At 36.0% G+C, this 14,343-nt stretch overlaps 1 protein-coding gene across 1 annotated transcript; it reads right to left on the bottom strand.

The window, feature by feature from the left end:
• Positions 1-12,417: 12,417 nt before the first annotated feature.
• On the bottom strand, positions 12,418-13,018 carry LOC108107695. Its single transcript, XM_017215300.2, has one exon. It carries the CDS (start codon positions 12,912-12,914, stop codon positions 12,549-12,551), a length of 366 nt encoding a protein of 121 aa, XP_017070789.1. The 5' UTR covers positions 12,915-13,018; the 3' UTR covers positions 12,418-12,548.
• Between the last annotated feature and the right edge of the window lie 1,325 nt (positions 13,019-14,343).

Raw genomic sequence — 14,343 nt, 5'->3', positions numbered from 1 at the left:
AGATCGGCATCAGCGATTTAAATCGAGAGAGAGAGGTTGAAGAAACTCAAAAAGCTCTTGGAAATGGTAAGCAGATGCGAGAACCAGGAATACACTTAAAGGAAATAGGGTGTAGGAAGAAATGGTAACGAAATTGATCAATCAGAAAAATTATAAAATAATATTTACTAACTAAAATGGTTTATCTTTTAGTTAAAGTTGTTTTTTTGATAATAAATGAAGATTAAAACAAGATTTTCAGGAAGTCACCTATATATTCTTTCTCTGCACAGTGAGAGCTGTAAAAAAAGCTGACACGATCAGCATGATCATGGAGATCTTAGCTGGCCATGGTGTGTGTGTGTGCACAACAAACTCCACATGTGGTCGGATCGGTTAGCATAAGATAGGATAGGATAGGATCGGATGAGATGAGATGGCTGGGGTCGTTTGGATGGGATCGGAGTGGAGTGATGACGTCGGCCACTTAAGCCAGATAGAGAGAGAGAGCGAGCGAGTGGAGGCAAAAAGATCTGTGGCACAAAGCCTGGTTCAACCTAAATGGTGTAACATAAACAAACCAAAAAGGGGGAAAGGCTTTTAAAGGCAGAGGGTGGAGTGGGTGGTTGGGAGTTGGAGGTACTTAAATTGAGAGGTTGGATATTAGACTGTGATCTTAAGATGGCTGAAAGAGAGATGAGATCTGTTAGGCGGCTTAAAAAGTAGAATATTAAGCTAACATAGACTTCGAATTTGAAGTATAATATATTTTTAAGATATAAAAATACGAAAATATGAATATAATTTTATTTTTACTTTATAAAACATAAAATAAAATAATAAATACCAAATCTCAAGTCCAAAGATCGACTAAATGGAACAGCAGCTGAAAAGAATTATCAGAAATCAGATTTGTTTTTTCTTCCTTTATTTTAAATCAAAAAGAGAAGCTTCTGTATATATATAATATAAATATATACAGCTAAAGATCGAAGAACGAAAGAGGAGTGTGAAGAATAGAAGGAAAAATTAAAAAAATAATAAATTTGCAGAGCGCGGAGGACTCGCAGTTTAACCTTGAGTTAAGCTCGAAAAAAGGGGGATTCTAATGAGTTCTTTTTGGCCAGATAAAATCGAATGGTCGGGTAAGGGGAAGGTCAAAGAGATCTTTGGGGAGGAGACAAGTGTCAACATTAATTTGAAGATGTCTGAATGTTAATTCACAGCGCGAATATCGCATAAATTTCTCATATGCACATTCATTATCTCTATAACTTATACATACGAGTATATATCTTTCCAGTCGGCAATGTCGTGGCGGTATCTTTTCTGCATCGAGTTGGGGTCTCGAGTCTTGCCACTCCCTCGGCTCATCTCAAATTTTATCCTCGGTTTGTTTGGTCTGTCAACTCGCATAAACAAACAATTCGCTTGACGCCTTCCAAAGCTGGGCTTAAAAAATAAAAACAATAATAAAAAACAACAGCAACACCCAAAAAAACAGTCACAGAACGCAGCATAAAATTAAAATAATTTTTGTTTTCATTTTGTTTTGGTTTCTCTGGCGGAGCCTTGACTCTTCTTCAATCTTCTTCATGCCCAGCATGCAAATTTTTCTTTACTTTTTGGTGTTTTTTAACTTGTAAAACTCAAATGGGTTATGCTGACTTTAGAGGGGAATAACTATCAAAAAACTTACCGAATTAAAAAATATTGAAAATATTGTAAATATTGTGATTTTTCTATGGCTATTTCATGCTATTTTAGGCCATGACACACAAACTTGCTCTAATATATTGTTTAAATATTGTTTTTTATTTTATCTTTTGAAAAATGTAACAAATTTAATCTTAATTCTAACATTTGCTGACATACCTCACTATCTTATTAGCTAAAAAATATCTTATGATGCTAAAAAAAACAACTTCTTAATATCTTTTTAAGCCTATTAAAACATAAATTTAATATAAAGATAAAAGCACACTTTAAATATAGTTTATGGGTTTGTCTAACGTCTTTATCCTGAGTCACCTTGTTTTTCTACCCAGTCGATGGGTTTGCAACTTCTGAGTTAAATTTACGATTGGTCCATGTGCTTAAGATACCCTTTATATGGGGGAGATGGGGACGATGTGGAATATCCAACAGTTTGCTTTGCTTAAGCCTGAAATTAATGCGACATCTCGACGGCTGCGGCATCGATATTACACAGCTCTTACAGCCCAGCCCAAGCAGCTCCGATTCCGATCCCTTTTTTTTTTCCAATCCAATCCCTGCCAAGAAGAAGTTTGCATCTTGTGGATGCTTAAATTCTGCTTGATGATTTTTTATGAATTTATTGCCAGAGCAGTCGGCGAGCAATTTGCGCATGCGTTGCCTCCAATGAGCCCGAACTGAAAGATGAGGGGCTTAAAAGGGATTCATAAGGGGGACAGTCTATATAATCCAAAAGGAACAATACACTGGAAGAAAAGTTGTAAGAAAAAGGTTTAAAATTAAGGAAATTTTTGCAAAAGAAAAACCATAATAAAGCTGTTTTAATCGTTAAGAAAATATGTATATGAGAGTAAAATAATTAACTTTCCTAAATATATCTTTACTATTTTATTCAAGATTTTGTATTTAAATAATAAAATATTTTTTCTTAAGTGCTGCTGCTAAAACTTTTCAGTAGTTGGTGTGAGGAAGTGTGGAAAGTCGCGCTGTTCTTCTGCTGTTGATTTCTGTTTTTGTTTTCGTTGCCGTGAGAGAAGTTTAAGTGGCTGCCTGCCGCATGCTGCACGCATATGGCGAATGTTTGCAACGCCTACTAAATCATCTGGCAGCATGCCTCACATTTGCTGCCCCAGCAACGAAACGAGAGGATGGACTAAAATGTTGCCATACGCTGCACTTCCGCTTCAATAGCACACACTCAACTTGTGTATAAACACAATCATATGTGTGTATAAATAGTGCGTGTGTATTTCGTATCTATGTGTCACTTTTCGCTATTCAATGAATGCCCCAGCTTTGTTTCGTATTTAAAACAAAACATCTTTTAAACTCAGCCAGAGTGTCTCAAGAAAACACTTTGGAAATCCATGGCATATGTTGGCCAAACGATCGGAGTTGCAAAGAGCTTATAAGGTCTTGTAAGCTACAAGATGGGAAATCGTACTTCCTGTGTGAATATTTGTAACCCCTTAGCCTGTTTAAAAAACCTATAAAATATATCAAGAACCCAATCTTGATCCGAAAACTTTTTTCACACAATAATTTAGATAAAAACAAACTTTGTTTAATCTAAAACTTTTCTCTTACCAAACTTCCCTTGATATATTTCTGTGACTGTCTTAACTTTGATGACACTTCTAAAAAATTACTCTTTTGTAACTTTTTGCTAAATATTTTTCAGAATTTACAATATGCACGTCAGAGTGTAGAAGTCTCTGCGGCAAAAAAAGGCAGCTAAACCAGAAGGTAAAGCTTACTGTTAACACTTTTTTACCGAGCGTCTTGAGGTGATAACTAAGGTCGTGACAAAGTAATGCAAAAGCTTAAAGACCAGCAAGCAGAGTAATTGACATAATTTACATGGGAAGCATTGCGATCTGACCTTCAGTTTAGCCCACAAAATGATGCCTTAAATGGCAAATGAAGGGCCGCCCGGCTCTTTTGGTCTTTCAACCATAAAAAAAACTTAGCTGGATTACCTAAAATGACCAAAAAGAAAAACGCTAGACAAGTGAACGACCCTGACTGCGCCTCTGCCTCTCATCTTGTTTTTTTTTGTATTTTGTTTTTGACCCGAGCTTGTCACTTAGTTGAACATTTTATCAGCCAGCTTCGTGTTGAGATACAAATTGACAAGCTGAGATACACTGGAAGTGAGCTGAAAATGATTGCAGCTGAAAGCGAAGGCGAAGTGGAAACCCGATACGCCTTCCAAGCTCAAATGCAGCGGCCATGTGAATTGGAGATTCAACGAGGGGGGGTTTTCTCTGTTTTTTTTTGGCCACTCGAGCAACTTTTTGTGGCAGCCAAGTGCAAAGGCGGTGTCAATTCGCATTGCGATGGATTCCTATCACACGCATATCACTTGCCACTCGAATCAAATAAATAAAAGCATAAATATCTCAAGTTTTTGCGGTTTCAAATTGGCAAATTGGGGAAATCAATGAATTTATTGTGGGATAAAATGGTTAAAATTTACCTTAAAATGAAATATTTTTTTAAGGAAATATTTTTTCAAATATTTCCCACTTTTTATTCATTGAGATTAATAATTTCCTGAAGCTTGCGATTTCACACTTTTGCGATCAAGATAATCGGCCGAGATTAGGCATACGCTTTTCTCCTGGCACTTTTGCAAGAAAAGTGTTGCCAGCATCAATCAAGGCAATTTCCAATGCGCTCGCAGCGCTGCGAAATGCATAAATCATCAGATTGAAAGATCCCAAACTTGGCTTAGATCTAAAACAGCCAAAACACCAAAACGGAAAAATGTGTATAGCCCACCATAAAGGCCATAAATCTCAAGATTCATTAGGTGCAACTGAAAATTGAACTGAAAGCGGCTTCAGCTTCGATTCTCCCAAAGTTTTTTTGGCGCGTTTTTAGTACACTGATAAAAAATCTATAAAATATATTAAATATTATTAAAAAGTAATCCCTCTTCCAAATACTTCCAAACACGATTTGCTTTTTGTTGGTAGTTCAGTTTTCAATATTCATAAAAAACTTAATTTTTAAGTTTACATGTTTATTTTCCAGTGTCCTTTGACCCACCCCCTTCTTCTTTCAGCGATCAAACATCAAGCGACCTTCAAATGCTCCACAAACACACACACCATACACCTTTGGGGGAGAGAAATCACGCCACTCTTGGAAATTGGCAACATGGAAGCGGTGTTGCCAATCTTCTTGGCTACATGTTGCCAGCCCGGCTTGATGGAAACTTGGCCCAACGGATGAACACGCACCGTCAGCTGAGCTTATTTGACTTGAGCTGGGTTAACCCATTGGTGATTATTGGTATAGACTCTATAATATAGTATAGAACTTAATTAAAAGATGGAGATTTATGAAGATCAAAATTCCTTGATTGAAGATTTTGTGAGTTTACCACCTCATATCTAAATTTAAGATGCAAATTTTAAGCTCAGCGAATGTTTAATCTTAAAGGATTAAAAGGATTAAAAGGATTAAAATAAAAATGTAAACTAAAACTAATAAAAATGCATATTTAAAATATATTTTTAATAATTACTTAATAAAATTCCATTTAGAGGCATTTAAAAATATATAAAAATATGGGTTAATATAAGTTAAGTTTACCTGGAGGCAAAAGGCAACTCCATGGAGATCGGTAACATGTTTTATGCATCCGCAACAAATTTATATACAGACATATATCGGTATATATAAGCCACTTGTATGTTGAACAAAAAACAGCAACAACAGCGAAATACTTTTAAAGGTAACCGATCAGAAAACAGCAGAAACAAAAATAATGCCGAAGGTCGTTCAAAGGCAATGCAAAGTTTATGTTTCTTTTTGGTTTTTTGGGTGGTTTCAGTTTTTTTTCTGTTCTTTTGTACGTTACTTTTTTTTAGTTCTCAGAGGTTTTTTTTAGTTTTATTTTTAACGAAAAAAGTTGAGAGTGGTTTCTTAGTGGGCTATCCTTGGTGATGGTTAGCATTCCAAAAAGTGTTTTAAAGGAAATTTTTGAAAACAGCAAGAAGTCAGTGCTGTGATAAAAATATTAGTCTTAAGATTTCTTTTTATAAAGGATTTCCCCAAGCGGAAACATTAAATAAGAGCTAGATTTTTGGTAGTCATTTTATTGCCTTAAATAATGTAATACTAAATTTAGCTTCTTATAAAATGATTAAGTAATACCAATAAATTCTAAAGAGCATTTATCCTTCGTTTTTATCTCCCCTTAATAGCTTGAAATTTTAGTACGAATTTTACTTACGGTAGTTGGCTGCTGAGATTTATTTACGAAACTTGAGCGACGTTGATAAGACCGCCGCCTAATTGCTCCTGTACCGGACGTCAACGCAGTTTTCGATTTTCAAAAACATTTTCGTTTTTTCTTTATATTTTTTTGTTTTTTGTTTTTGCTGACGATTTTGGTTTGTTCCCATCATAAAGTTGTTGACTGGTTTCCTTTTTTTGGCATCAACGACGACGACGAGTCAGTCAGTCAGTCGGTTGAGGCGAGGCTGAGATTTTCTTTTTGCCATTTTGTGTAATTTATTTTTTGATTTCATTTTATTAACATTTCATTTGGGTAGTAGTTTGGTGGCTCATGGAATGTGGGTCAGCTGCGACACTTGGCTGACCACGGATGTGGCTAAAAAAAATTGGGCCTGGGATCGAGGCAATACTGGATAGTGGATCGGTGACTAAAGCTTACACGGTTAATGCATGGATGTTGGACACAGATTGGTGTTGCTGCCGGTTTTGTGGTCCACCAACTTGGATAAGAGGTGTCAGCTATCGCTCGCTTGGGGAATATGAAATACTCGGCTGGAACTTTCTGTCCTACATTAATTTCAGATCGAAATTACAGTCCGTTGACGGCTGATGTATTACGCTAATGGACAGCTTAATGTGCTCGAATCAGAGTCTTGGTTTATTAATGAGTTTATCGTGTGGAACCCATAATCAAGTGAGCTAAAAAAGAGAGAAATTTCACTCGAAAATCATACCTTTATTAAGGTAATATTGGCTTAAGATGAGAGTATAAACTATAAGTAAAAAGAGGTTTTATTTTAGATTAAAATCAAAACTAAAATATCGAATTTCAGTTTCGTAACCTTAAACTTTCAGATATCTAGCCTAAGATCTTTGGCTTAACCCCTGAACATTAGAATCTAACCCAACCTCGTCAAAGGTTACTAAAGTTGATTGAGACAACTAACAAATTATCATATCTGTTTGTTAGCCATTAGCTTGAAGCGTTTTCAGAATATATAAACCTGATGTTAATTACATAACCATATATGCATGTTAAACGTTTCCCGGCTGACATGGCGCCTAGGTCTAGAATTTAGATCTTAGCCCAGACGGAGTTCTATGTAAAATACTTTTGATCCGATATGCAACGTAACTAATTGCCTTGGAAAAGAATTTAGTTATTAACATATCAACGGAAGTAGAGGCAAAGTGGGTAAGACAGTATGATTATTGGAATTTGTAAGTTAAGTTTAGTTTTTTAAATAATATTAAATAATTATTTTTAAATATTCCCTCCAAGGAAGAGAATCTGGGCAAGTTTTGCATCTCAATTTGTTTTTAGAAAACTTAAAAGAAATTATCTCGTCGAGACAAACGAAAGTCAATTAAGGTTCGATCGCTGAGGCTGGAACACGCCTTCGAGCATATCTATCTATGTATCTGGTATCTGGTCGTTGCATAAACACTTTGCGATCGGACGGGGCGAAGTTGGGGGCGAATAAAAAAATAAAAACTTTCTACAATTATTTTCAATACTATTGAACTTTTCTTCTACTTCACGCTGATTTACGCAACTTTCACGGCAGCCACAAAAAAAAAAATATATAAGAAAAAACCTCAACCAACAAATTTATGGCCACAACAGGCAGCAGCCGGCTCAAATCGAAATAAAAAATAAAAGATAAAAAAGACGCTGCTCAATGGTTTTGGCCCACGCAACGGCACAGTGCAGCCAGAGACAAAAACGAAAACCCTTTAGGAAATTTGTACAGTAAAGCCACGACGCTTGCCGTACAAATCCGTTTAAAATCGCTGGCCAGGCCAACTGCACCGAAACTGCAACTGCAACTGCACCTCCAGCTTTGGCTTCATCTCCATCTCTTTAACTGAAACTCAAACTTTAACTCAAACTCGAATCCAAATCGAGGAATAACAAAAAAAACTGCAACACCAACGCAGCGGCCTCAGGTTGGGGCTTACTTTTTTAAAGTCTTTGTGCGGGCGGCACAGTGGGATCCATAACTAATGGAAATTCGATGAAACTCGAGAGCTGTTGATTTACATTTTTGTGTGTTCCTGGAAGCAAATAGCAATTAATAACTAAATTGGTTGATTTATGGTCAATGGATTTTATTTTTTAATGATTTACAACTTTCCAAGTTTTTTTGTATCTTTTTTGTTAATGTTTGTACTTAAAATAATTTAAAATTAAAAGTAAAATTATTCAAAATGAAATAAACCTTTCCTAAAATGAGATTCCTGGCTTTTGATCAAAATAATTATTTTTAACTGAAGTAAAATGTGGAAATCAAATGCCTTTCCAGACTCATTTCGGCTTAGAAAATTCCTTCGCTTACTAAACAAACATGTTAACCCATATGTTTACCTACACTATTTCTGTCTGGCCAGTCTAGAAATTCTATTAAACAGCATTTCACAATTTGGTAACAAGATCAGCTGTTTTCCTAGCTGGGTTTTCACTTTCATTAGCTGTAAGAGAATTTATGTAGACATTTAAGATCGGATTTCCAAAGCAAAGCAACTTGGGTGCACTTTTACAGTTCATTGGCCCCACCGTGCAAAAGGCTATATACAAAAATATACCTCTGTGAATGGATATATATATATATAGTATAGTATATCAGATGGGATAGGATCGCATCGCAGTGGTTTTATTAATGAGCACAGACGCACGCTTAGCACGAAAAACGCCACCGGAGGGAGCGATGTGAAAAGTTGTGGACTTCGATTTCGATGCGGAATCGAAGAGTTAAGACAAAGCCATATATCCATAGACTAAGCCAAAAGAGCAGAAAAAAAAAAAGATTAGGCCAGGTCTGAGAGCGATATGGGGGCGTCATTGGCGTTGGCAGCACATCGCATATCAAAATGCCACCTCTGCGGTATCATGGCAATCATTATAATGTGAGTGGGATCGTGCCTATAATATAATGGGCATAAATATAAGCTATCCCCTCTATATATGGGGGCGCTTGGCAAGTGTCGCACGAGCAGAACGTGCCGCCTTGGTTTTCCATTGGAAGATGAAACCGCTCTTTTTGGCCTCTTTCGATTTTTAGTTTTATTGTTTCGATTTCGTAAGCTTTTGATTAATGCCCCATAGCCCGGCAAACAGTCTGCCTATTTAACTATTCTCGACCCGCAATCGGTTGAACAATCATTATCGTAAATATGGCTCACCAGTTGGTAAATGCCATTAATCAAGCAGTTTTACATTTGATTTAGGTTCCAGTTCGTTACAGCCAACAAAAATTTGCGGGGAATTCCATGGCTCCATAGCCAAATCGAAACTACAAAAAAAAAGATATTTAATTTTTACTAATGAATGAATGAATCGGTAGAGAAAGGTGAGTGACAGCATAACGAATGTCTGGCAACTGCTACTTGCCATTGAACTTGACTTTTGAGTGGGAAACCAACTTCCTTATAGGTAGTAACTCATATGATATATGGCCAACTTTAATGTGCGAAATGGAAAAGGTGTCGTCTAGTGGGTTAATTAATATGTTTTGTGGTATAATAACTCTGTTTTTGGCTTGAAAATACTTTTGGATGTGTTTTTACTATAAGTCTGAGGGGAAGAAATATTTGTAATATGGCTATAAATCAATTTTGTATCTTAAAGTATTTATAATCTTCTCAATATCAAACAGGCTTAAAGCTTTAGTTGCATATTTTCATATTTACAAGTTCTGCAATTAACAATAACCGCCTTTCAATGAGCTAATATGAGCTTAATGAATTCTAAAACATGGCTTATAAGAAAACGACTTCCATTAAGTAACGTAAGCAATGCAAATGTAGAATTAAAATTAGTCAATTAATTCAATAATCTTATCAGCAAGCTTCTAAAAGCTTTTCAATCATAAAAAAAACCTAATTGCCTATGCAATTATCCACGGAAAGGTCACAGTCATCATGGGAAAATACGAAAAAAAAACAAATGTTAATTGAAAAGTTTTTGAAACTGGCGTATGCAGAAATTATTCACCTGCAAGCTGGCACAAATGTCAAAATAATCACAGCGGCTTTTTCCAATTACATCCGAATTATTTATGCGGCCAATACAGAATACCGATTTCCAGCGGCATTTATCACGGCTGACAGTTGGGACGGCGCTCAGCTTCAACACGCCAAAACAGACAAAAACAAAAACAGCTAAAACCGCCAAATCGCCGCCAGCAGCGGTCAGCGCATAAATCCGCCGACAAACTCAATCAAAAAGGCGAGCTGGCCAGCCTAGCTCATTTTTTATGTCTATGCTACGGGTACAGGGGAAACTCACTATAAGAAAATACATACATATATATTAATATATTAAAAAAGAATATTCTGCAAAAATCCATCCAACCTCAAATAAATAATTTATAATAGCTGAAATGTAAATCTAATTAAAAATCAAGTAATCAAAAACAATTACGCCTTAATTTCTTTTGTCCACCTTATTGACATTGCACTGTATAAATGTTTCGTTAACCAATTTTGTCGTGAATGCAAATTTCTGTGTACACTTTTAATTAACGTTAAAGGTTGTTTACAGCCGTTATTGGTGTTGGAGTTTTTCCAGCACTTATTTGACTTTTTGGGCCTGCTGGCGGTTCCTAAATTTCGTTCGGCGCTTGGCTGTTTACTGATTAGCGCAAAAAAAGATGGGAAAAAAACAGACCACAAGTAAAATAATAGGCAGCAAATCAAGAAATCTAATATTGAATCACGAAATCGGGCGGCAAAACGAACCCGTATGTATATGTACTCCGTACATAATTTGCTTAATGTTTGCTTATGCTAATCGGGGACATTAATCAGACTTGTTAACAACATTGAGCACGAGTCACAAGGGGTCGCCACCGATTTCGTCTCCGCCGCAGTAAATGCCAAACAAATCAGCAGTCCCACCAAAAATTACTTCATTTTTCGTAACTTAAATTGATGGATTATTAAATAAGAAAGAGAGAGATAGAGAAAAATGTTCAAAAGATTACAAAGCCCCGTAACAAAACAATCAATGCTGGGCATTTAACTGTAATACCCAATGGCAAATCTGAGGTGATCAATAGTAACTATAGGTAGGGATATTGAAATCAAAAGATTTGGGAAAAACTTTTATTTTTTATAAAGATAATTACTTTTTTTCTAAATATTTGTTTAAATTTCGTCAAATGTCCTATTTTTGTATTAAATATGATTTTTAAGACATATATCCTTAAAGGAATAATTATATAAATAAATATATTTTTTAATGTCGTGAAACCCAAGAAAATTAAGATACCTCTGTAATTAAAAGAAATGGTAATTAAAGAGCGCAAGATTGTGTTATCTCATAACTAACATAATTTTTAATTATACCTCTAACCATCTTGGTAACGATCGCCAAGAGTAAATTTCCACATGGGCACGCTTTTAACGCACGTGCCGACACAGCAACAACAAGTCACCTCATCTGCAGAACACCAACAACAACAATGGCAGCAACGAAGCACAGTGCAAAGCAAAATGCAGCCAAATAATAAAGCAAACTCCAACACAAAAGAAAGTCGAACAAAACACGAACAACAATGGCTCCAAAAGGGGGATGTTGAGGGGGTTTTTAGCCTGAGACGACGCACTTTTCGCTTTTGAAACGTCTTAAGCGGAACCAGTTTTCAGAAATATATACATACATAAAAAAAAAAAGAAATAGAGTCTTAAAACTGATGAAATGCCAATGATTTTTCCAATTTACGCCTATCGTGTTACATGTGTATCCCCCATTACAGGCGGGATAAAGCCCCCAACTAGGTTGAACTTTTATTTTCAATGTTTTAATATTAAGATGTCTTTGCATTAGTTTGAAAATGTGATATTTTAGAAAATCATTTAATAAATAATGTTAAACAAAATTTAAGTTTTGTGAAAAGTTGAAACCCTTTCAAAGTCCATGCCTCGTTAAACAACAAAAACCTCATCTGTGGAGGCGTTAAAAAAAAGGGAGATGAGCTGAGAGTAGGGCAGTGGCAGAGTTCGTGGAACAACAGGGAAAGGTGTTGAAAGCGAAGACAAATATTACACATTTAATTATGACAAGTTGACTCGGCTACGCCTCTGCTCCACCTGTACCTGCTGCCCACCTCAGGCCTCCCCGCTTGTACGCCACTGATTTACATCAGAGGGAAAATTCAACTATAAAAATTCAGTTGAAATTTTATTCGGCTGCTTTGGCTGGGCTGACTTCTGGCTGACACTAATGCCTTTAATGATCCATGTTGTCGCTCAAGTTGAAAACTGCCATTTGACTCCCCATTGTCTTTAAGCCCTGTCGTCGGCTCTATCAACTCGATCAGTGACTGGCTAAACTCCTCGACTTCCCTGGGAAACATTACGTGATTTAATTGGAAAACATGAGGTCAGAGGAGTGGAAAATGACGGTTATTAAAAAGGTAATGAGATTTAAACTCTAAGATTATGTCTTATTTCTAGACTAGATCTCGATGTGGATTGTAGTGATTTATTCGGAATTATTTACTATCAAACTATAATTTTGAAAATTTTTTCTTAATATGTAAGATTTAAGATATTACAATTTAAATATATACTTTTTGTATAAATCATATTCTAAGAATTTAATTGGCTGTTCCGATTCTGTTGACATTATCGCAGACCATTTCGTAATCCCGATTCAAGTTCTCCTGTATTATTAGCAGTCTGTCGTGGGCCTCGAGAAGGTGTATCGTGTTGATCGATATGTTGGCGGACACTCTGTCCCTCACCTTTTGTACGGTACTCTGCTGATAGATGTTGCCACTAGATATGGTGCAAGTGAGTCCACCTTCGCGATCTTCTAATAGATTCAGGATATCTTGCAACTTTTTTATGCGCTCCTTGATAACCTCCTTCTCGCGAACTGCGTCCCGTTCCCGCTTCCGCTGATCCATCAGGTAGTTCATGATCTCATCGGGAATATTGGAGATGGCCTGATCCACGGACATCTTGTTTTTTTTTTCCAGCCTATGAATTTAGTTTACCGCCGAGTAAGTTTTGTTTTTAAATTAGGTAAGTGAGTTTGACATAAAATGACCTGAGACTGATCTGTATTCTACAAAAAAACAAGTTTGAACCTCAAGTCTATCTAATTTTCTTATAAGGTAGAAGCTAATTCAAGGTCTTGTTTCTTAAATCAAAATTAAAAAATACTATAATAAATTAGTTCAATATTTAAGTAAGACTTTTGGGAGGTCTATTGTCAAATCTATTTGCCTTAGACCAAGACTTGTCATTTGCTTGGACACCCCTGAATCTGAATGTAACTTAATGGATTCATATTTTTCCTCTAACATCTTTTTATGCTTCTTCACACCTTCGTGTTAGCCACTATTATGATTTCATCTGGCCAAAACAAAGATCTTTGCTGGAGTTTACAATGGCAATGCTAATCACATTAATAAATTATCCTCACCTCCGGTTGGAGGTGCCTCGTAGCCCCCATTGATTTTTGATCGTGTGTTCGTGTAAATGAAATATTCTATTGGGAGATTTGTTATTGCCTTATTCACGGCTGGACATTTGCAGTGGCTAAACATTAATTTTTCACCCCTCCCCTATCGCTCCCTTGATTTATTCAAATTATTTTTAATGGCCTTTTGTTGTTGACTCTGTCACTATGCTAAATGGCAGTACAAATTCCTCGAGTTTATTGGAATTTTTCACTATTCAATGACTATTGTGAGTTAGTTGGAATTGGCTGACATCACAGGGGAGAAGTCTTATATAAATGGGTTTTTAATTGCATTTATATATAGGTTTTGGTTGCAAAATGTATAGAAAGATTAAAAAAGTTGATTTATTTATATTTCCTTTAATAATTGCTTTAAAAATCACTGCATTTATGGAAAAAATGTATCGCCTTTTCCCCTAAAAATCATAACTCTTTTTTAAAAAGCCAACTTGTCTCAAGTGTTCCTTGAACTTTCCCAGTTAAATTCAATGGAATTACGCATGAACTTGCCTTATGAAACCAGTTCCCCTTCACTCTGACTTCACACAACCGAACCCACAAAAGACCACACGCGTCTTGGGTGCCATTTATGATCATTTAATCCTTTTGGGCAGTCCAACAATAGCCCAGCACACCAAACCAACGAAAACAACTACATCAAGCGGAAACCCAAAAATTAAAAAATATATAAAAAAAAACATAAAAAAGGGTGTGCATTTGTATGGCAGGGGACATTCAGGTTGATTTATATGGTCGCAGGAGAGGGAGGGCGATTCATATTTCTATGGCTTTCACTGTCGCACATAAATATCATTTTTTTTTGGAGTGCGACACCCACCACAGTAGGGAAAATTAAGCCAAAATGAAGACATTCAAAGGTGAGTTCAAGGTGTGTTAAATACACAAATTTATGTAAATTTTCG

This window comes from Drosophila eugracilis, unplaced genomic scaffold (genome assembly GCF_018153835.1).
Source record: "Drosophila eugracilis isolate 14026-0451.02 unplaced genomic scaffold, ASM1815383v1 contig_2088, whole genome shotgun sequence".
Taxonomy (NCBI): Eukaryota; Metazoa; Arthropoda; class Insecta; order Diptera; family Drosophilidae; genus Drosophila; species Drosophila eugracilis.
This window is presented reverse-complemented; position numbering and strand designations above follow the sequence as displayed.